The sequence below is a fragment of the Fukomys damarensis genome, unplaced genomic scaffold (assembly GCF_012274545.1).
Source record: "Fukomys damarensis isolate Sample0158 unplaced genomic scaffold, DMR_v1.0_HiC HiC_scaffold_15, whole genome shotgun sequence".
Lineage (NCBI taxonomy): Eukaryota > Metazoa > Chordata > Mammalia > Rodentia > Bathyergidae > Fukomys > Fukomys damarensis.
Window position 1 is genome coordinate 21,597,508 of NW_022900927.1, and position 25,568 is coordinate 21,623,075.

General features: G+C 33.8%; 2 protein-coding genes across 2 annotated transcripts; one reads left to right on the forward strand and one right to left on the reverse strand.

The window, feature by feature from the left end:
- Window positions 1–1,398: 1,398 nt before the first annotated feature.
- LOC104876623 (olfactory receptor 6C3) lies at window positions 1,399–2,334 on the reverse strand. The gene has a single exon (XM_010644807.1). It carries the CDS (start codon window positions 2,332–2,334, stop codon window positions 1,399–1,401), a length of 936 nt encoding a protein of 311 aa, XP_010643109.1.
- Window positions 2,335–24,048: 21,714 nt separating this feature from the next.
- On the forward strand, window positions 24,049–24,975 carry LOC104876622 (olfactory receptor 6C65). The gene has a single exon (XM_010644806.1). It carries the CDS (start codon window positions 24,049–24,051, stop codon window positions 24,973–24,975), a length of 927 nt encoding a protein of 308 aa, XP_010643108.1.
- The last annotated feature ends 593 nt before the right edge of the window (window positions 24,976–25,568 follow it).

The following is a 25,568-nucleotide window of genomic DNA, read 5'->3' on the forward strand; positions in this document are numbered from 1 at the left end:
TTTTTTTTTTTTTTTTTTTTTTTTTTTTTTTTTTTTTGTACCTGGTATCAAATTCAGGACCTTGTGCTTGGGGTCAGGCATGGTGCCACTGAGCTAAAACCCTTCCCTTTCTCATGGCAATTATCCTCTTATAGGAAACAAAAATAACAGTTTTTTACTTTACTTATTGGTATAATTTGGTAAATTATTAAGGATGTGAGCAAGTTTATTATAGCTCAATAAATTTAGGACTATGAACTGTATATAGAGATATAAAACATCACATCGTGATCACTCTTAGTTAATTTTTTCTTCTCCTAATTAGATCTGTATGAGGGCAAGAACAAATTCTTTCCATCACTAAATTATTTCTTTACTGGACACAACTTTGAATTTCTAAATGAACAGTTGAACAAATAAAAGTAAAGGTGAAAGTTATGTGAAAACATTCAGTTTATTTTTATGTATTACTTTTTTAATGTTTCCAAAACCTAAGGATTAATTTCCTTAGAGAGATGTTAAGATATTAATTCCTTATATTGCAATGCTTTGGATTCTAGCTAACAGCAGATTTTTGAGATGTAATGACTAGAAATTCTTTGAACTATATGAAGTCTAAGTAACAAGATTTTTATCAATTTTGAAATCATTTCACATCTCTTTTTGTAGGTTATAGTAGTCTATCAACTTAGAAATAAAATGTTAAACAAAATTTTCTAATCATATCACTTTAGAGACATGAAAGAAAAATGAACATTTGAAATTGAAATTTCCCACAGTACAACTATTTATAAGTGACTCAATCCAAAAGATTATTGAATTTTTTTGTCTTGAGTCTTAAAATGTTTACAGTGCACTCTTGCTTTATTTTTGTCCATAGAAAAAAATAAAAGTTGCACATCTTAAATTTTACCAACTACAGAATTCTAGCTTTAAAATGAAATGCTATAACCATATTACCTATACAGACTGTATTTAATAAGCCACCATAAGGAAATGTAGTCTAAAACTGTTAATGTATTGTTAATGGTCATCTTGAAAATATAGCAAAAATTACACAAAGATCCAAATGTTACATATGAAATGCAAATTTAGATATGCCATTTTATGGGCTGATAGAATTAAACCAATTTTACAATAATTTACCATATAGTATGGATTAAATAAATATATCTCATTTCTAGAAATTTTTGTGTGGGAAATAAATTTACTATATTATTAAATAACTCAAAAAACAATACATTCAATATACTTGGGTGTAGAAGTGGAAGAAATGGACTGCAAAAATATGAAACTATTTCTAACATGCCATGTAAAGAAATTGTAAGACAACTGGATATTTAATACAGATATTTAGGAATTTCAAACCTTTATTTAATTGCTTTTTAATGCCTTCCTTTATTCTTACAAAAATTTATTTTATTTATTCGCAGAAAACACTACTCTGTGGACCACATCCTTGAAGGCTTCCTTTACTTGCTGGTTCCTGAGAGTGTAAATGAAGGGATTCAGCATGGGAGCAACTGAGGTGTTGAGAATAGCTACTCCTTTAGTCAATGATGCCTTCTCTTTAGCAGAAGGATTAGCATACATGAATATGCAGCTTCCATAAGAGATGGAAATGACAATCATGTGAGAGGAGCAGGTGGAGAAAGCCTTTCTTCTCTGATGGGCAGCTGGAATTTTCAAAATAGTTCTGATAATGTACATGTAAGATAGAATGACTAATGCCAAAGTGATTAGCAGAGTAACCAAAGCAAAGTAGAAACCAATTACCTCTAGGAGCTGTGTGTCTGAGTAAGACAGCTGTAACAGGGGAAAATAGTCACATGCAAAGTGATCAATGACATTGGAAGCACAGTAATCCAGCTGGAGAAGAAGCATAAGAGGTGGGAAAATGGTCAAAAATCCACCCAGCCAGGCACACAGCACAAGCAGAATGCACAACTTCCTGCTCATGATAGTTGTGTAATGCAGGGGCTTGCAGATGGCCACATAACGGTCAAAGGACATGGCAGTTAGGATATAAAATTCAGTCACTCCCATGAAGATAAAGAAGAAGAGTTGGGCTGCACAGTTGTTATAAGAAATGGTCTTATCCCTGGTGATAATTGCTCCAAGAAATCTAGGGATACATACAGTTGTAAATGAGATTTCCAAAAAAGAGAAGTTTCGGAGAAAGAAATACATAGGTGTCTGTAGATGAGGGTTCACCAAAGTTAGAGTAATGATACTCAGGTTTCCAGTGATACTTAATATATATGTGATAAATAAAAAGAAAAAAATTACGATCTGAAGGTCAGGATCATCAGAAAGACCGAGGAGGACAAACTCTGTAATCACTGTGTGATTCATCTCTCTATGTCTCTGTCTGTTTCTTTCTTTTTAAAAGATATTAAAAGTAAAAGAAAAATATAGCTCAATATAAACCAGTATCATTCCCTGATATAGTTCTAAAGTGTTTTCCACAAACTGTGACAATTTTATTTTAAATATGTTCTTTTCATTATGTTTTAATACATAACTGTGAAATCCATTTAACACTCCTCTTATTTTAAATCTAGCAGCAGAAATTAAGAAATTTTTATGTGCCAAGCCACATTTGAGAGAGAGAGAATAAAATAATGATTCTTGTTTTATATGCAATTTGTACAAAATGTTTTTGCTGAAAGAATCATATGAAGCATGCACTTTTTTTCATGATGTATATATTAGATACATTAGATAAGCTTACAACCTAAAAACAATAATTAAACATTAATCGCATCAATAATTGAAGGTGAAAATTACACAACTAAGGTAATAAGCCATAATTATTTTATGATATAACAAACCAATTAATCATTTTCCTATCAAATAAATTAAAATTTATATTACAAATTTCATCATCAGTTTTATTTTCAATATTAATATTTTGAATAATTCTCAAAATAATGAGAATATTCAATATATACAGTATTTTTATTTAATATAAGAAAGGAAATATGGAAAGACTGTAGTACATATCAATATTTAGTAAGATAGAGAAACTATTTCATGCAGTATGTTCACTTAATGGCTTACTTATAATTTCATCAGTCTTTAATGTCCTATATACTCTATGATAAGCTAGAAGGTATATAGTATATTGAGACATTTTTATTTTTGAGCTGAAGGGGACATGTAGTGTATATTTATTTTTCTTTTTGTTATGAAGAATAAGTGGGAAAAAGTACTTACCTTAGATTTTTAGCCACTCCTTCAATGGGATTATAGCTCAGGTATGTTTTCAACTTGAACATCATACTTCTTTATTTACCAAGCTTTATGGAAAATGTTTTCTCCACTAGTAATTTTGCCTTATATAATATCGCTCATCCTGCATTCACAAATGTATAGTGCAACATATCTCTTTCATCTTAATGTATGGTTAATTTCCAACTATTCAAACACTGTACTAGAAATACCTGACTACATATGGTTTGCCAAATCTTGACAGAGGTCACCTACGTATTTTAGATTGTCAAATGTCTGCAATGAAGGATAACATATATTCATTTATTGGTTCACCATCAGAAACTAGCAAAGTTCATATTAATCAACTTTTATTTTATTTTTCTTTATTTTGTGACGTTTGGAGGTAACAACTTCAGGAAATAAAAATGGAAGGTCAGGAGCCTTCAAATTATGTATTAATATGTTATTTCCCTGTTCTATATCCTTAGGTTAAGAAAATAATATTCAAAGAAAAGATAGAGAAAGATATGACAACATGGGGTTTATGAATATAGATGCTTAAATTAGGGTCCTGCTCTGTGAGGTTATATTTGTATCTCAAGTATTCCAGATTTTCTTGTTTTGATTCACAAAGATTTGGTCTCCTGAGAAGAGACAAAGTCCAAGCCGCATCTCTGCTGTCCTGTAGACCAAGAGGGATTTCTCAAAGCCATCCTTAGGTATCTCAGCACCTCCTAAATCCTCTCTGTTGTACTACCCCTTGAGAATGGTTACACTCATCTTTGTAATCCACACAGAACCTGCAATGTCATCTTGTACAAAATATTTACTTCCATTAATTGAATATTTAATTATGAATATTTCATAAGTAATAAAATTAATTATAAAATCTACTTTGTCTCAAAACTGAAAATCTTAATCTAATTACTATTTATGCATAATTGTGAAACAAAAATTTTCTACAATACTTTTTTTTTCAATGTTTATCCATACTCTACATTTGGTTTTATAGCATCGGGAAGTAAAACATTATTCTGTAATGCTACAGAATGAATACTATAATGTACACATTCTGTTCACAATTTTTTAAAAATGTTTTATGTAGATTGTTATTTTATTCGCATTAAAAAATGCAATATTTAATTGTCCTGTCATTTTAGCCCATGCTGTTATTCATCTTGGCCTTTATATTTATTTATCCTCTTTTAAAAATTTAATAAGAAATATCATAAAATGATTTTTATTTATATGGCATTCTAAATGGTATTTTATAACCATTCTCTCATGTGATTTTCCTTATATTTTGGTAATAAAATAGATGTAATTTGATTATAATATATTTTATATAAAATTATATAAAGCAATAATACCTATAATCTTGTAATAATTTTAAATGCAAAATGAATGTTATGTATTTTGATAAAATCCAACGTACTTGGTATATAAAGCACAGTGAATTTACATAATCAAATCATTTTTATTTTTCCCAGTGTTATTAAAGTATGATTTTTAAATTATATATATTTAAGGTATAGTAATGCTTTGATATAAGTATATCCTATGCAAGGAATAGTAATATAGTCACTCTTACAGAACTATATCATGGTTGGGATACTTTTTTTTTAAGAATTATTTTACTGCTCTAAAGAGTGCTCAGTAAGCATTTTGGCAGATGTGGCCCCATAACACAGGGAGTGATATCTTGTTCACTTATTTTTTATTGAACAATTTTCTGGAAATAGTAAAAGCGATGTTATATTTTCTTTTTCAATTTTTATTGGTAAGTTTATTGATATATACACATCCACATATTAATTTTTTACATTCTCTTTCCCTCCCTTTTTCCTTCCTCCCTCCATCTCTTAGTCCGCTACCCATTTTTTTGTAGTACAATGATCTTATTTCCTTTATTTATTTTTTTAATTTTTTTCCTCATTGAGTTTATTGGTACATTTTAGGTATACAGTACAGTTACATTCATCATTGGGATCTATTTTCATCACAAAAGCCCAACTCATATGAAGTGTATCACTCAGAAAGGCCAAAGTGCAGCAGCGCCTCCCTGGACACCACTCTCTAGTCTTCTTAACCTGATGAGTTCCTCCAATTGCTGCGCTTAAATTTAGAGATTTATGCACATTTAGGTTTAAAATCAGAATGTTGCTGATGTTGTCTACACTGAAGACCAAAAAAATTCCACCAAAAGACTTCTAGACCTCGACACTTTTGCCAGAGTAGCTGGATACAAGGTCAACACCCAAAAGTCAATAACCTTCTTGTACACAAATAACAGAGTCGCTGAGAGAGAAATTAGGGAAATAATTCTTTTCACAATAGCATCCCCAAAAATGAAGCATCTAGGAATCAATCTAATGAAAGAAGTGAAAAACCTCTACACTGAAAACTACAGCACTCTGAAAAAAGAGACAGAAGAGGATATAAGAGAATGGAAAGACATCCTTTGCTCCTGGGTAGGAAGAATCAACATAGTGAAAATGGCCATACTACTAAAACTGATATACAGACTGAATGCAATGCTGATGGAAATTCCCACACTATATTTCACAGAAACAGAAAAAATAATCCAGAACTTCATTTGGAATCAGAAGAGATCTAGACTATCAAAAGCCATCCTAGGCAACAGAGATATGACAGTGAGTATAACTATCCCCAATTTGAAACTATACTACAAAGCCACTGTGATAGAAACAGTATGATACTGACAAAGAAACAGACCTGAGGATCAGTGGAACAGACGGGAAGATACAAAAACAACTCCAGATGTACTCAGCTTCCCCATCTTTGACAAAGGAGCTGACCATCCTCACTGGAGGAAAGATAGCCTCTTTAATAAATGGTGTTGGAAAAACTGAATTTCAACCTGCCGAAGATTTTTTTTTAAAATCTATGTTAAATATTGGTGTTTCCTTCCTTCTCTATAGGCATATCTTATTTATGTATAACTTATCTTTCCTGATTAATCATTTTAAAATCATATAAATTACATATACAAATTAATATATTTTTAAATCAGTGTATATCCTGGGGGCAACACTATAGTTCTTTTAAAAATATATTGAAATTCATTCAAAATTCTCTCTAAAGATGAGTGTTTTTTTCTTCTCCTCTTGCTGTTACAACTAAGTGTATAATAGATACATGAATTGTTATTTACTATTTTTTGTCATGGTGTCCTTTCTGGTCATTTAATATGCATATATATGTGATTTTACTAAACTTTACCAAATCTCCCACTAGGGTCATCTTGCTTTATACTCTCACATCAATATATTAGTAAGGAAACCTCCAGAGCTTCATTATCAAACAATGCTGTCACATTTTGGTATTTTAGTCAATAATTCAGAGGAAAAAGTGATATATCACTGTAGTTTTAATTTACATTTATCATCTGGTGGATGAGGAAAAAATGTTATTTTATTAAGTATTACTTTTCTATATCATTTAAAACAATACTTGACTATTACTCCCAACCAATTTTCTATTGGTCACTTAAAAAATCCATGTGTAGGGCTAGGGATTTAGCTCAGGGGAGCTGCTGCCTACCTCCCAAGTGCAAGGTCCCAAGTTTTATCCCCAGTACCAAAATTTTTAAAATATCCATCTGTAAAAGCTGTCAACATGGCACAAATTTTTTTTCATTGAGTTTATTGGTACTTTTTAAGTACACAGCACGGTAATGTTCATCATTGGGATCTTGTACTTTTACATGACAGATCTTGGTTCTCATTTTTTCCCATACACCTGCCCTCCCTTCACCCCCTCCACCCTTCCCTCTTTACAAAAACTTTGTTTCCATTTTTTTTCTCATATTTTTTCTTTTCCCTTATTTCCTTTCCCCTACCCTTCCCACTTCCCCCACACCTTTAGCCCTCTTCTTCCTATTTCACATCGTCAGTTATACAATTTAGATCTTATTAACACTTTTGCTTTTTCACACCAGAGAAACTATTTGGTATTTACATGTGTGTCTTATTTATTTCACTTAAGAGTATGGCCTCAATATACATCCATTTTCCTATGAATGATTCTAGTTTGTCATTCTTTATGGCTGAGTATAAAAATTTTGTTTGCAAAAAAGTTGAAAATTATGTTGTCACATAAAATTGTTTTCTTTTACTTATGCTCTCCTTGCTATGATATAAAACAACAACAATAAAACTTTATTTTATTGTGCTAAGTACATTTACTTTGAGATCTAGCTACTTAAATTTTAAATGTGCAATACAGTGTTATTAATTATAGGTACAATACCATTGTACAGTGGATCTCCAGAATTTATCTTATTTTTTCCTCATTGAGTTTATTGGTACATTTTAGTATACAGTACAGTTACATTCATCATTGGGATCTTGTACCTTTACATGACAGGCCTTCATTCTCATTTTTTCCCTTTACCCCTGCCCTCCTTTCACCCCCTCCTACCTTCCCTATTTATAAATACTTTATTTCCATTTTTTCATTTTCTCATGTTTTCTTTCTTTTCCCTTATTTCCTTTTCCCTATCCTTCCCGCTTCCCCTACACTTTTATCCCTTTTGTTCCTATTTCACATTGTCAATTATACCATTAGGATCTTATGTACCATTATAGTTTTCCACAGCAGAGAAAGTATTCAGTATTTATACATGTGTGACTTATCTATTTCACTTAGGAGCGTATCCTCAATATGTATCCATTTTCCTATAAATGAGTCTAGTTTTTCTTTATGGCTGAGTAGCATTCCATTTTATAGAAATCCACATCTCCAACTATCCAATTATCCAATTATCCAGTCTCCAACTAATGGGCAAATGGGCTGTTTCCAAGTTTTAGCTATTACAAACTATACCATTATAAATATAGGTGTGCATATATCACTGTGATATTATTCTTTTAATTCTTTTGGAAAGATAACCAGCAGAGGGATGGCTGGTCAACTGGAAACTGTAGTCCCAGCTCTTTGAGGTATCTCCATGTTGATTTCCATAGTGGTTGCACCATTCTGCATCCCACCAACAATGGAGAAGGGTTCCTTTCTCCCCACAACACCGCCAACATTTGTTATTGATTGATTTCTTGATAGCAGCCATTCTTTGTGCTTTGAGGTGGAATCTCAGTAATGTTTTCATCTGCATCTCTCGAATGACCAGTGATGTGGAATATTTTTTCATATATTTACTTGCTGCTTTTACCTCTTTGTCTGAGAAATGTCTGTTCATTTCAGATTTCCATTTTTGAATCGGGTCTTTATATTGGGGTGACTGTAAAACTAGACCCTTATCTTTCACCATGCACTAAATTAAAATCCAAGTGGATTAAAGATCTAAATATTAAAAAAACAGTCGCTAAATTTGCTGGAAGATAAGTTACGCAGAGCTCTTACAGACATTGGCATAGTAACAGACTTTATGAACAAATCCTCAGCAGCACAGGAACTAGCAGAAATAATCAACAACTTGGATCTCATTTTATTAAAAATCTTCTGCACTGCAAAAGAAACCACCAACAGATCTAAAAGACAACCTAAAATGTGGGGAAAAAATTTTACCAGATGCTCCTCAGACAAAAGACTATTATCTAGAATATATAAAGAACTCCAGAACTTATCTTGAATAACTAAAATTGTGTGACTATTTAGTAGCAATTTCCCATTTCACCCTTACCTCAGTATTTGACAATCAGATTTATACTCTACAATATTATGAGTTTGACTCGCTTAGAAATCTCTTGAAAGTAAAATGCAGTGTATGTCCTTCTGAGGCTGACTTATTTCACTCTGGATGATGTGATCAAGATCCACCTTTCATCTTTGTCTCATCTTGCAGGAATTCCTTCCCTTGTGAGGATGAATAATATTCCACTGTAAATATAAGCCTCATTTTCTTCACCTATTCCATCAGTGGATACTTCTTTCTCTTAACTATTTTAAAGAGTACTGCAATAAATATGAGAGTACTAACATAATCCCACCTTTCATTCTTCTAGATGAAGTATTAGAAATGGAATAGCTGAGCCACATGGTAGTTTGATTCTTTTTTTTTTTATTTGAGAAGGCTCCATACTATTTTTCAGAGTAGCCACATAATTGTATATTCATGCCCCCCACAAGTGTTCTAATTTGTATACTTTACCAATATTTATTCTTCATAATAACTGTCCTGCCAGATACACGATGATGATGGCTCATTATATATTTGATTTGGGTTTCCCTGAAGACTACATGATACTGACTCCCCCTATACCTGAGGACATTTGTGTGCCTTCTTTGGAAAACCCCAGGTCATGTTTTTAGTACATTTATTATTTGGGTAGTTAGAGATTTTAAACTTTCAAATTTTTTAATTGGAAAGTGCAAAGTGTATATTTATCTTATCCAAACATGTTTGGAAATATGTATAGCTAAACTGAGATAATTAACATATGTAATAGCTCACATACTTAACATTTTTGTGTGTGGTGAAAACCCTTGTACTGTATCCATATATTCCAGAATATAGCAACCATCCAAGCTGTGGTCTATCTTTGATCAAGTTGACAGAATGGGAAAGCAAATTTCCACTGAGTTCAATCTTAAAATAGGTAGTGAGGGGGGCCAAGCAATCTGCTGGGCTGAATCCCAGCAGTTTCAGACACAACCTTCTCCAAAACCTACAAAGAACTGGCTTCTCACCATGGATAGCAGGGCCACTATGTCCTCAGCCAGAGATTATCACAACTTTCACTTCTCTCATGGCTCTGAGATTAGCTTTCACTCCCTCCATGATGGTCTCTTGTGATCATCTCCCATCCAGTCTCTGGCAGAAGGAAGACCCCAAACCTCTAAAGTGGGATTGTTCTGTATCTTCTAAATCCCTAAGTAGCTCAGTCTTAAACAAAAGACCCTTCCCAAAATGTTTTCTGGTTATTTTTTTCACCAAGGCTAGTATGTCATATGGAAGTAGCCACTTTTTGAGTAAAACAAAACAGTGTGTTTTCAGCCTAAATTATCATGGATATTGGAGGAGCTAGTGTTGCCTGTGCATTATCCTTAGGGCTGCCCTAATCCCTGTGGGCTTACTTTGTGTTTGCACAAAGAGTTCCTCCTCCATGGGAGCAGAAGTTAACATTCCATATAACTTCGCTCTTTTCTCTGTGTTGTCTTCAGTTGCTGCAGATTTTTTGTAATTTCTGCCTTTCCCATCAGCAATTCATTGATTCCTAGAGTGCTACTTCTCTTTCACTACTAACTTTTTTTTTCAGGTGTCTCTATTCTGGGTGCTGGAGAGCTGTGATTTGCTGGTGTTTTGCTCTGCCCTCTTTCCTCATGATCAAAGTAGCAGTATTGACCTGATCATCACAAAGAAAGGGAGTGTAATGGAGAAATGGCATAGCTTATTCACCTGCCGATCACCAAATTAGTAACAGGACATCCTCAACAACAACAACAAAAATCTTTCAAAGTTATAAGTTGGCAGAATGATAGAATAGCGCAGTATTCTTTTCTTATTCATTAAGTTTGTTGGTACATTTAGGTATACATTATGATCATATTCTTCATTGTGATTTTGTACCTGTACATAATATTTCTTGGTTCTTGGTTCTTGGTTCCATTCCCCTTCTCTCCATTCCATGCCTCCATTCCTAGGAAGAAAATGTTCAAAGGGGAAGGGGAACTGGGGGATGAGGAAAAGGGAAAGAAAAAAATGAGAAAAGAAGGAGAAAACATAATTCTTTTTATCTAGACGTCTTTTATTTATTTTGACATTCATTGATGCTATTGGTTTTATGAATAGTCGGTTTTTATGGCTTATTAACTGGTACCACAATTTATTTAGCCATTTACTTCTTGATGGAATCTCAGTGCTGTTTTAATTTGAATTTGATGGACAGAAATGTTGAATTTTTAATATATTCATTAGCCATTTGTAATTCTGAGGAATGCCCATTTCAGCTGCACATTTTTTTGATTGGTTCTTTTATTTGAGGGACTCTAATATTCTGTTGTTGTTCTATTTGTGCTGTTTTGGTTAATGACTAATTGTCGACTGAGTGAGGAACATCCAGCTTACCTGAGTCAGCATTGTTCTGGGCACAGAAGACCCACTTAAGCAGGCTTGCTATTGGAGCAGTATAAAAAGAAAAATGGAGGGAAAGATCTCAGCTGCTGCTTCATTGGAAGAGCTGCACTCCAGCTGCTTTCTCTTTAGAGGGGCTTGGGCTGTTCTCTTTGGCTGAGCTCTGGTCTTCGCCTTTGCCAAGGATGGCTACTCGAATTCCGGTCCTCACCTTCCCTCAGCTGTCACCTCTTTGGTGCTGATTCATCAGCTTCCAAGCACCAGCCTTTGAGGTGTCCCACATAGACCTGTCAGTTTCCCATCACAGATTCCCCAGCCCCCTGATTTAGACTCATATGCGACCTCACCTCAAAGCTTTTGGCTCAGCTCAAGGCCTTTGGCTGGATTCTTCAGATTTCCAGCACAGACAGATCTCTTGCACTCTTCTACATTTGACTGTGTGGGTGGATATTGTCCACTAATTTTGTAAATTTCTGTGCTCTGCATTAAACCTGTTTCTCTTACAAATACTGACTGTAACAGTATATTTGAGATACTAGTCTTCTGTCCAAGGAGTAGACTGCAAAATTTTTCCCCATTCTATAAGCTTTTTCTTTGTTCTGTTGGTTATTTCTTTTGCTGTGAAATTTTTAGTTTAATATGACTTCATTTGTTGATTCTGGATGTTCCTTGTGTAATTGATGTTGTGCTCAGAAAGTCCTTGCCTATGCCAATGTTTTTAAGACATTTGCCTATAATATCTTCCAGCAGATTGGGTTTGTTTTAATATTTAGATTTTGTTCATTCTGATTTCAGTGGTGACACATGGGTCCTACCTTAATCTTCTGCATGTGGATAGCCAGTTTTCCCAGCACTATTTGTTAAAGAGGCTATCTTTGCTCCAGTGTATATTTTTTGCCCATTTTTCAAAGATCAGATGGCTGAATGTATCTGGTGTTGTTTCTGCATCCTCTCTTCTGTTCCATTGATTCACATATGTATTTTTGTGCCGATACCATACACTTTTTAGGATCACTTTAACTTTATAATAAAACTTTAAATTTAGGATTGTGACATTTACTGCTTTGCTCTTGCAATAAATTTTTTACTCATTAAGTTTATTGGTACATTTTAGATATACAATATAATAACATTCATCATTAAGATCTTGTACCTTGACTTGATGTATCTTGTTTCTTATTTTTTCCCCAATCCCCCACCCTCCCTTCACTCCCTCCAACCTCCCCTATTTACAAAGACTTTATTTCCATTTTTTTCCTTTTCTCATATTTATTCCTGTCCCTTCTTTCCTTTTCCCTACCCTTCCCTGCTCCCCTATTCCTTTAGGCCTTTTCTTCCTATTTCACATCATTGATTATACATTTTGACCCTTATATGCACTTTCACTTTCTCTCACCAGAGAAACTATTTGATATTTACATGTGTGTCCTATTTATTTCACTTAAGACTATGGCCTCAATGTGCATCCATTTAGCTATAAATATCTCTAGTTTCTCATTATTTATGGCTGAGTAGTACTCCATTTTATTAAAAAAAATCTTATTTATCCAGTTTCTGCTTGATGGGCAATTGCATTGTTTCCAAATTTTGCTATTACAAATTGTGCCACTATGAACATGGGTGCACATATATCTCTATAATTTTTATACCTACATAATATATATATACCAAAACTCTGGTGTTTTTCAACTAGTATGTTCCATCTGAGTATGTGATAGGCAATTCATTCTTAATCAAACATAACCAAAGACAGAAAAAGAAAGCTGCAGATTTAATATTCTCTTCTTACTAGCAAATTATTTCTAGAAAAATCATTCTTTCTCAAAAACAATGTTTATCGAAATAGCAATTATCCTTCAAATTATTGGGAGGATCACAATTGAATTTCACTTATTACTTTGATTTTCAAGGTAAATATTTGATCCTATAATTGAAAAAGTTATGAGAATTGTAAAATATTTTATTTAACAAATCTCATGTGTGTGTTATTATTATAAATTTTACATCATAATTCAATAGCAATTTGGCAGAAAAAATGAGTAGGAAAGAAATAGAACATACATAAGGATTTAACAAAATATTGTGGGAGACAAGATTTTTCTCTTGTCTATAATGTGTGAAATCAAGAAATGACTAGAGAGATGATAATAATACTCATGTCAATAAAAAATCAATTTTAATACAATACATTTAATGTCTCAATTGTAATATTGACAATGAAGAAAATAAAGATGTGAAAAAATGGAGATATGCTGATCTAAATAATGAAAGTCATGTTACTAACCATGAAAATATATGAAAACACAATTTCATACTGAAAATAAAATGTTATAATTTTAAATAATGAAGATTTAAACAAGGATTTCAGAAAGTAAAGGAGAAATTTATACAAAGAATTATAAAGAATCAACACCCCTCACATAAACATGTGTTTTTAGAACAACTGGTTGCCTCTAAGGTTAGAATAATAATTTCATAGATTGAAAATGTATATTCGCAGATTGTTACTATCATGAAATTACATATTGCTGGACATCCACTCTGTAATAACAGATTTATCATAATAATTTTTTTCAGTTCACTTCAAAAACTTGATTTCTTTATAGCTTAGCTTTATATATTTGTATAAAGTACTTTGAAGGACAATGATACAAAAACTTGCTAATCTTCTGCTTGCTTTTCCACTTTAAAAGTACTATGAAACAGAATATCTGTCTTTCTGAATTTAAAATAAAAAGTTTTGGGCCAGAGATTTAGCTCAGTGGTTCTGCATCTGCCTCACAAGCACATGGGCCAGAGTTTGATCCCCAGTACCCCCCATAAAATTGTTTTAGATGAAAAGTTTGTCTGTATATGGAGGCTAATATATTTGCCAATTTTTTCATGAATTGCATTTTTCTAATATTTATCTCTATTCTAGCTTTATTGAATGTTAAAATGCAGTTATGATAGTTTTGCTTATTTTAAAATTTTGAATCAGAATCCTTGCTAAACTTAGATTCATAAATCAAAATCCCTTGTTATCTGTATTTTCTTAGTTACCTCAGTTTTTCTATGAGAATATGCATTTTAAAATTTTTTTCCCATGCACAAAAACTTAAATGCTTTTCTACAATTAAGAAATTAGGAAGAAAGAACAACATTCATCCTTTTTTCCCCTCCACTCATAATTAAAGTTCTATAGTGCACCTCAAAATCTAGTGTGGGATTCTGTTTTCCCATTTGAGGTTTGAGTAATTATTTTTTAACATGGTGCCATTTAAAATTACTAAATGCTAAGTGCTTAACATTTTTCTTATAATGTTACTGAGACCTAAACATTTTAAAATTCCAAAATTATGCATTTTCAGTATTATGACAATTACCTGAGGATATCATAATACACTTTCATCAGATTTGTTCTTCATAGAATGAACCAAAATGTCATATTTGTATAGGGAGGAATGTGTTTTCCAAAATGCTCATTTAAAATGATGGTTCAGTTACTGCTGTTCTGTTTTATGAGAAAATTTATTTTTAAAGAGTAATTCTTTGTCTCTAATAAAATGGTTAAGAAATAGACTTGTCTACACATGAATGATTGACCATAACTGAATCACTATTTTTATCTTCAAAATCTTAGACAAGTATTATATTTAAAACTAAAGCTGTATTTGCCACTGCTTGAAAATGTTCATGAATTTTCACTCATGACCCGGAGTAAAATTACGTATTTTCATAGTCAGTAAAACAAACTTAAAAAAAGTAAAATGAATTGCCAAGTAAACATACTAGTGTTTCTTCTGTTTGAGCAGAAGTACAAACAGAGTAGTTTTACTTTTTGGCATTGTAGAAGAAAGGCCAAAAAGACCACCTTAGTCTATTTTTCTAAAATATAAATAGCCCAATGATATATTTTGTTAGTAGGTAAGACATAAAATGTATGTGTTCATTAAATGTGCATAGTGCAATAGATTTATAAGGAGATTTACTTCTGCTTTTATGCTTAAGAAAAAAGCATGTTCAGAACTATTTGCCCAAGAGGATTTTTAAAATTACTGAATTGACATTTATCTCAGTCCTATCTTAAGCTAACACACTTCTTTTACATAATTAAACTGTTTCTGTTCTTAAATTGAAACAGTATGGTTTTACAACCAGTTTTCCTCCCATTTCTAAAATTCACCCTCGAAAACATTGATCAGACAGTCCTTTGCTTCACGTTACTGAATACCAGAAGCACTACTTGGAATTATATATAAAATACTGTGTAACCCATTCATGGAAAATGTTTAAGTATTGTTTCTTTTCTGCTATATTCTGCTTTGAGTCTAGTTTTGCTGTCCTCCCATGAATGCAGTTGTATCCATAGATTATACATAACTGCATATATTGCTTTTAGCAGTAAATCAAGATTCAGTTGTAATTTTGTTGTAATGTAAAAAGGTTGCCTTGTATTTAAAAGTGTTTCATGAGTAGAAACCTAAGTAAAACTAAGTTATTAGTGACATACATACTTTTTGCATGTCCTTCCTTCACCACCAACACTGCCCCTGAGTCCCCCTGCCAACTTCCCCCCAGAAGGGTACTTACTCTTTAACAAGAAGAATCTTTTTAAAAAAGAAGAAAAAGTATTGCTGTCTTTACTGTAACTTTAGTAATTGTTACACTAGAACTTTTATTTTCCTCAAGAGCTTTGTAGAAAAATTAAACTACTTTGAATTTGTAAAATAAGCTTCAACTTTTTAAATGAGCATGTACTCACGTATCTTACTGATACAGTAGATGCCGTGTGTGTCGGGGGATGTATAAATGAAATATAAAGCATGCCCATGCACTTGATCTCTTTGTAGTAAGGGGGAAATCCCTGCTGGTTCATAGTAGTAGATGTGAGGGTCTGTCAGTGCACATTGAAAGCCCCCTTCTTCACAGATTTATAACTTTAATCCAGATGCAATCATTAGAAGTATTTAATATACAATAGGTAGCATTTTAACTACTTAATCATCATATGAAGGCTTGTCTAATGTATTTAAGAACTGTAGAAGCTCTTCAAGCATTAACCTAGACTTGCCATTATATTTCTTTATTTTCTGTCAAAAAATCCATGGTTACGATGGAATTGAAGTCTATAACTAAAGGTACATTTAGTTTTATTAATTTCAGAAGACAGATATAAAAGGGGGATTCAATTGGTAACCCCTCTGGCAGTTTCCAGCTATACAAGGAGCTGACCATGGTTATGGATCATTAGGAAACAATGATAGAATCTATAAAATCTAGTAGAGATTTCAAATTTCTTAGCTAACTTTATTCTTTAAATTTCCTCTATTTTCATACACCTAAATCTAGAGAGACTTATGACAAAGTATCAGACTTATAGATAATATCTACAATGAAAAAATCTAAGAGCCAGCATGTTACAATCACTATTTCAATTCCTAAGTGTGACTTTTTCCCCAACCTGCCCTTCCATTCTTGTGTGCTCATGCTTAGACTAAACATGCTCAAAATTTTTAAAGATTTTGTTCATTCTTGCCTAAAGGCTGCCAAACTCCAAGCAGTCATGCAAATGAAACCAATAACATATGTGCCAGACTTCTTTTACTGGAATCCACCAGATAGACCTTTAAACAGCTTACATCTGCTAAATTACACAATATGATTTCTATGTCAGATTCTGAACCTCTGAACCTTTTTCTTATACTCTTTGTGGAAGGCTATTACTAGTTCCTCCTGGTGGAAACCCTTGTTGGCCATAAAATCTTACTGACCTTATAATTAGGCCCATGTAGTCTTAACTGTTTCTTTGGCTTTGTCTTCTTCACATTCAAAGCTAGACACCTAACCAATATGGCAATGCCTGCACCTATTGAAGGCCAATAGGTAGACCCTCTGTAGAGTAACTCTGACTACTGACCACAACTACAGGCATCTTCAGCCAGAAGTAGCCAAAAGACTCCTCACCCTTGCCCCCTCAGAGCAGTGAGGGAAACTTTTTCAAAGGGGGGAATATTACAGATAGGCAAGTTTATTAGATATCTTGTAGGCAGTTAGACAGAGCCACCACATGAGGAGCTAACATTGAGGACAGTAGAAGAACGAACATGGAGGAAAAACAACACGCATTCACTGAGAGCCAGCATTTTAAAACAGAAATCACATGCTTCTGCTAAGGATGAATAACAGTTACTGATGTCCTAAATAGATATCAATCACCTGGATAGGGGACAAAGATCTTCAATGAAAAATCCCTGACCAACTGCTTTCCACTGAAAATCCATGCTCATGCCTTGTACTCTTGCTACATGACTTCTTTCCTCATTGGATGCCCATTTGATCAATGTTACCCAAGCAACTATACTTCTCATAATCTTCCTGGTTGCTCATAGTATATCCACTTTCTGATTTCTCATTGGATCAAATATTACTTAAGTGACTGTACCTGTAATCTTACTACTTGACTACAGTTTTGTCCAACCTTGAATCCACCTCACAACATGGCCTTGTCCCATAAAACACCATTGAGAATTTGGTTGAGCAGGCAACCCACTACTCTCCCTATCTCTTTTAGACAGAAGTTATCTTTCTCTCAATAAATGTCCCTAATAAAAAAAATGGAGATTTCATAATTATCCAAGATATTTAGCCCCTATATACTGGAGGCTGATCAGTCCTCTGATCTGCCTAGAGAGGGGTGTATTGACAACTAAAAAAACAAAAAGAAACAATTTCAAGTAAAAGGTAGAATGGGACATCAATGCCAGAATAGACAGTGAAAGGATACTTTAATCTAGCTACTATTAATTGGGTGCACACAATAATAAGTGGGTGCATTAGGTGACTCAGAGGGTGGCGGTAACCTATGTAGATGAGGATCTTATGATAATAAGGATCTTATGTTTTGAGGATGGTGAGGTGGGCAAAGCATTCTTACAATAGTAGAGGGGGAAAAGAAAGCAGGCTAATATGGAAATTTTCCTTCCCCCACGTGAAACCTCATTTTTTATTAGAACTCTGTTTTCAAAGAACCAGGATGTCCTCAGCTGATGTCATCTTCCCATTGAGTGAAAGATATCGTGGGAAATTAAGGTAAAATTTAAATTCTTACCAAATCTAACTTATCAGAAGACAATGATTCTAACACTCAGTAAGTGGAAATATGTGAAGATCAGAACAAATCTTGACATACATTGTTAGGAAAAGCACTCAATGCAAAACACTCCTGTTACATGGTACCAGAAATTACATGGCTTTGGAAATTTTATTTTAATCTGTCTCATTGTAGATTTCTTTGAGTTCATCCTAAATAGAGATCATTAAGCTTCTTGGATGTATAAAGTGAAGTCTTCCCTGAAAATTGGAAATTTGAAACAATATACCTTAGAAAGTTCATATTTATCCTTATGTGTTTTTCTGTACTTCCCATAGTGCATATTTTGATACCCATGATCGTATCCTGCAAACCCTGTAGTCTCTGTTACTTTTTCTTGGTTCTTTTTTCTGTCTCTTCTCTATACAACTTCAATTGTCCTGTCCTCAAGACTGGTACAATGGCCAGTATCTGCATTTTTCAGGGTCAGTTCCTCTGGATTCCTTTCTTCCATTTTCTCCACTCTCCCTGAACCACCAGTGAATAGGCCAAAGTTTCTCATTTCTTTGTAAGACCTGTCACTATTTCCAGAGAGCAGGCATTTTATGTATTATAATATGGTTACTCAGGAAAGTTTATTCTTTCCCCATCACCAACTTTTGCATGGTGAAAACTTGGGTTATACATCTACTTAGTAAAGTCATTAAAAAATTATTTCTAAGATTGGATTCTGGGTCCTACGTAACCACATGAGTAATTTTTGCTGTATCAATAGTCAATCGGAACTAAGAGACAATCTACAATGTGGGAAAAAATTTTTACCAGCTGTACCTCAGACAAAGGACTATTATCAAGGATATATAAAGAACTCAAAACAATCAGTCCCCCCAAATATAAAGACCCGATCCAAAAATGGGCATCCGAAATGAACAGACATTTCTCATACAAAGAAGTGAAAGCAGCAAGAAAATATATGAAAAAATGTTCCACATCACTGGTCATTCGAGAGATGCAGATGAAAACAACACTAAGATTCCACCTCACCCCACAAAGAATGGCTGCTATCAAGAAATCACACAATAACAAATGTTGGCGGGGTTGTGGGGAGAAAGGAACCCTCCTCCATTGTTGGTGGGAGTGCAGACTAGTGCAACCACTATGGAAATCAATATGGAGATACCTCAAAGAGCTTGGACTGGAGGTTCCATTTGACCCAGCCATCCCTCTGTTGGGTATCTTTCCAAGAGAACTAAAAGAATCATATCACAGAGAAGTATGTGCACCCATGTTTATAGCGGCACAGTTTGTAATAGCTAAATCTTGGAAACAACCTATTTGCCCATCCGTTGGAAACTGGATAAAGAAGTTGTGGTTTTTCTATAAAATGGAATATTACTCAGCCATAAAGAGCGAGAGAATAGATTCATTCATAGGAAAATGGATACATATTGAAGATATACTCCTAAGTGAAATAAATAAGTCCCACATGTGTAAATACCGAATAGTTTCCCTGGTGTGAATATTCTGCAACAATGCATAAGATTCTAATAAGATTACTGACATTTAGAAATGGGAGGAAAGGAGCTAAAGGTGTAGGGAAGGTGTGATACGTAGGGGAAGAACAAAAAGGGAAAAGAAAAAAATGTGAGAGAATGAAAAGATGAAAATAAAGTGTTTGTAGATGGGGAGGGGAGGAGGGGGTGAAGGGAGGGCAGAGGTAAGGGGAAAAAAATGAGAATCAAGACTTGCCATGTAAAGGTACATGATCCCAACAATGAATGTAACTGTACTGTATCCCTAAATGTACCAATAAACTCAATAAAAAAAAAAATAGTCAATCGGTGACCTGAAAGACACTATTATTTTCTATAACTGGTACAATCAGTTGCTGAAGGTCTCTGTGAAAGCTTCACATGTTAGTCATTATACTCTTGAGATTCACAATTAGATTTGATTCTTTATAAATAATTATGTCATGTTTCAGATACTTTTCATTTAATCATCACTCTCCTGGTTTCTTTATCCATTTGTCTGCACTTCAGAAGAAAGAGCAAAAGTGAACAACAAAAAAAAGGGTCTCTCTGAAGCTCCTTGATAAAAATTAAAGCCTACTGGAAAAGTAAAGAAAATCTCTGTAATAAAGGCACAGTAGACCCACTGCAGTTGGTAATTTGGAGGGATCACCACCTCCCATTGGAACCTGGACTGTTTTCAGGAAAGGGAAGCCAGAATGCAGTAAAACCTTGCAGAGTTCAACCCAGCAGAAGGTCATGGAGTACAACTTGAACGGTGCAGCCAGAGATTTTTTTCAAATATTTGAAGTCATGAAAGTGAAGATTAACAGAATTCTCCTGGTTTTGCAACATGGTTCAGAAGTACAGCACTCCTTTGATGAAATATAATAGTTTTTCCATTGCTAAGACAAGATCCTTGCCATTCCTAAGTTAGAGAAAGAGAGGTTTAATGTGGTCATGGTGAGAGGTTTCAGTCCTTGGTTGACTGACTCCAAGGAAGAAGCCTCCTGACAGAGGTTCATGGCCAAGGAAAGCTGTTCAAATCAAGGGGTCGAGGGATCAGAGACAAGGGGAAGAGCCAAAGAGAAAGATTAGGCACTGTAAACAGAGCCAAAGGTCGTGCCCTCATGGCCCATCCAGACACAACAGAAGCATCCTTTCTAAATCTCCTGGGTGTCTTTCCAGCCAATCAAGTTGACACTCAATACTAAACATCACATAAGCCATAGAGCTACAATTCTGCCATAACCTTCGCCTCCTGCTTTCATGGAGCCCACTAATCTGCCAGAGGTACAAATTTAGGGCAACACTAGGACTTTACAAGTACTCCTAGACCAGGCCTATATGTGTCTTTCACACCTCCATGGTATATGAGATGGTTTTTCTGAGTCATTTTTGCACTAAGGAAAGTTGTCCTCAAACTCTCCTTCCCAGGCCTTTCAGGTTGTTCTCTGCTGAGTCTGTTCACTGTTCTTCACCCCGGGCATCAACCGGAAGCACAGCAATCACTGGTGCCTGTAAAGTCACTCCAACTTCAGAAGTCTACTGTGCCAATACCATATTTCAAACTAAACCACGAACCCCACAATTTCTGCTCACACCTTTCAAATAGCCTCTCTAAATCCTTAAATACCATGTATTTACTTGAAGAATTTGTAAAACTTTGCTAATTATCTCAACAAAAATGCATGGTTTTCCCAAAAGAACTTCAGTTCATTCTGGAGAAGTGTTTTTCCACCTTTATTTCCCCTACAGGATTTCAAGCAGGAGTTTCTTTTAGGCCACAATTACATTTTAACTGTGTAATTTATATTGTCTCACTGAAAAGTCTTACAGTGTCAAAATAAGTCTCTCTTCAATTAAAATAGTTCCTGGAATGATAATTTGATAAACATACTCAGCAAACAGTATTTCATTAGTCTTTCTCTTTACTTCCTGCAAAGATTCACCATGAAATTTTATCTTCCTCCAGTATCTAATAGCTCCCAAGAGAACCTGATTAAAAGCTACTGAAATTAATTGTGTTGTACATGCATTTCTTTTTCTATCTCCAGGGATGACTTTTTTATATTTTCTTCCAAAATAAACTCCTTTAAAGGGTTTTTTAAAGGCACAAACAACGTTTCTCCGTTTTTTTTGAGAAAAGATTTATTTGAAAACTGTATCACTAAAAATTATGAGACACATAGCATTTTATTTCCAACAATAATATTCCTTTAGAAATATGCTGATTAGATTTTACTCACCCCTTTTTTGGCTTGACAGATGGTTTATGAAAAAGAAGCATTGGGATACAAGCTTTAAATTTTAATAATTAAATGACTGGACATAGATGAATGAGTCTGATAAAAAGTGAACCTAAGGTATGTGTTTCTCTTTTTAAAATCAGAAAACTAAACCACAAGCAGGCCAATATAAAATTAAGTATGTTTATTCTATATGTACTTTGTTGCTTAACATTCTAAATAGCAGAACTATTAAAACATTTTGAAATGTACCATGAAAGGATTTGGTCAATTCTCCTATTATTTTCTCTACCTAGATCTTCCTACAATGGTCACAGCCAACTTCAAAGATCTTTATCTGTCAGGAAGGAGTTATGCAGCATTTTCATAACTAAGCCTCAGTAGTGTGACTTCATGAAGAAAAAGCAGACACAGGATGCGTTATCCCACTTCAGTGTCATCTACACCCTTCCTAAAGCCTTGCATCTGGACTGCCTAAAGGTATGTGATTATTATATTTCCCTTAAAAACAAATTACTCAAAAGCAAAATTTTTTAAAATGCCTATTGTGTCTGTTTCTTTTAGAGACAATCAGACTATGCTCATAGCTCACTCAAAATCACCACACTGGTTTCTCTGCTCCTACCACTGGTAGCAGTACATCATGCTCAACAACTCAGGAAAATATCTTCAAGATTGAGTGTCTGCTTCAGTGGGAATCAACTATTCTTATTACTTAAAATATCCATGTTGTTGCCATGCACTGCTGCTGGTGTCTCTGTCAGTCAGGAAGGACTAATGCAAAATAGTTCATGTGTGAGTACAGAGCTGGGCTTGAAGAGCTAAAACAAACTCTTGAATTTTGAGGTCAGTACAAATCACTATTTTTTCAAATGTTAACTATTTGCCTGATTTATCAAGTAAAATTGAAATTTTATATATGATGAACACTAGAAAGGGTGCTGTAGAATCCAAATATGGGTGCTATAATAACCTCATATAATATTTATATACCATAAGAAATTGACCTCACCCCTCTCTGTTTCAATTTTCATAGCAGCCAAAAGATTTTCTTAATAAAACTTAAGTGACTAAAGTTGGGCATATGGAAAACATTTTGTAGATCTTTTCTATATTAAGCAAGAGGAGAAGGATGAAGATTAAGAAATAAAATCCATTATATTTTTATGCTACATTACTGTTACTGCCTTCATTCTAATGAATTTTTATCACATATTTGAAAAGGAACAGCTTCAGGTCATTCTTTTAATAAAGCAGATTTTGATAATTTTCAGCAACTTTCTGAAATAATATATTTATTCTTAATTAAATTAAGGTTTTCTTTTGTTTAAATGATTGACTATTGGAGAACAAAATTGGAAGTATTTTAGTATGACCTTTGTCACGAAGGAGTTTGATGTATTTGCGTGAACGCCACCAGAAGTACTAAAAGGATGAGTTTTGTATAATGAATTTCACTCAATTTCTCATACATGCCATTATCATTTTTTCTATCTATGAATATAAATCAAGAATTACTTAGCAGGAATATTAAATCATTACTCAGAAATCAGGTTTCCAAAGAAAAATTTAAATTTTTATTTCTTGTAATAAAATTTTTGAATTAGGTATTCTGGTAATGTGTTTAATATTTTAAACCTAAGAAAACTAACCATTCATCATAGGTACCTATAACTGTTTTAAAAATCAATTTTTGTTTTAAATGAGTATTCAAAAATGTATGACAGTTAACAAAAGTGAGAATAAAGTAATTTTTAGAAGTGATCAGTTTAATCCTTTCCCTTTCTAATAAATTCAAATTAATGCTTTCAATTCAGGTGGATAAATAGTTTGTCACCTCCTTAAAAGCATCGAGTAAAGTTATCTGTGCAGAATAAGACAGCACTAAGAGTATATTTGAAATCATATCACAGGGTGACATTTGTCTCTTCTTTCTACTCACAGAGTACCAGAACTCAGAGCCTAGCTATGCCAAATAAGACATCAGTTAGTGAATTTATTCTTCTGGGACTTACAGATGACCCAAAACTACAAATTGTGATATTCTTCTTTATGTTCATCACATACTTACTGAGTGTGAGTGGAAACATGACCATTATAACCTTAACACTGTCAACTATTCATTTGAAAACACCCATGTACTTCTTCCTCAGGAATTTTTCTTTTTTAGAGATTTCATTTACAACAGTCTGCATTCCTAGATTTCTGATCAGCATTGCAACAGGGGACTCAACCATATCCTATAATGCTTGCATGACACAAGTATTTTTTTTTATCTTTTTGGGATCAACAGAATTTTTTCTTTTGGCTGTCATGTCCTATGATCGTTATGTGGCTATCTGCAAACCTCTACATTACACGACTATCATGAATAACAAGGTCTGCAACTGTCTTGTACTCAGCACCTGGCTTGCTGGTTTTCTCATAATTTTCCCCCCAATGATTATGGGCCTTCAGCTGGATTTCTGTGACTCCAATATTATTGACCACTTCACCTGTGATGCTTCTCCTATGCTGATGATTGCCTGCACTGACACAAAGTTTCTGGAGCTAATGGCATTTCTCTTGGCAGTATTCACACTCATGGTAACTTTGACCTTGGTGATTCTATCCTACACACTCATCCTTAGAACTGTTCTGAAGATCCCCTCAGCCCAGCAAAGGAAAAAGGCTTTTTCTACCTGCTCCTCCCATATGATTGTAGTTTCTATTTCTTATGGAAGTTGCATTTTTATGTATGTGAAAACATCTGCAAAAGATGGTATAGCTCTAAGCAAAGGTGTAGCAGTCCTTAATACCTCTGTTGCCCCCATGCTGAATCCCTTTATTTACACCCTCAGGAACCAGCAAGTGAAACAGGCCCTTAAGGACTTCACCAAAACACTGTTATCATGAGACAACCACTAATCATTATAAAATCTGTAGCGGAAACCACAAATAAGCACAAATTACCATTGTAGCTAATAGGTGTACACAAAGGAATAAAGTACACATTCACAATACTGAAGCACTTATTTCTAATGAATAATTACACACTAACTACCTAACAGAGCAGAAAACTTGACTACCTCATACTTAGTAAGTGATAAATATTATGAAAAAGTGGCTGTAAGTATGAGAAAGGGGTGGTAAGTAGAATTCAAATTAAATTGTCTGACCAAAGATACTTTATAGTTACTTTAAATCCCTTTTTAAAATTTCTGTCTATATTCAAACATATTTTCCTATATTCTGAATTTTTTATCATTTATGTAATTGTCTCACCTTATCTTTTCCATATCACATGTGTCAAGCATTTGAACACTGTGAGGTGTGAGGTGTGTTTATATTGGTACTTGCTTGTACAAGGTGAATAGTAAGCTTTAGTCAATCTATTCAAACCATACCTAAAAATAAGTGATCCTAAACAGAGTACACAACAACCCACTCTAAATGAATGGAAGGAGATCTAACTTTAAGGCTTAGAAAACTCTGCCTTGTGATAACTT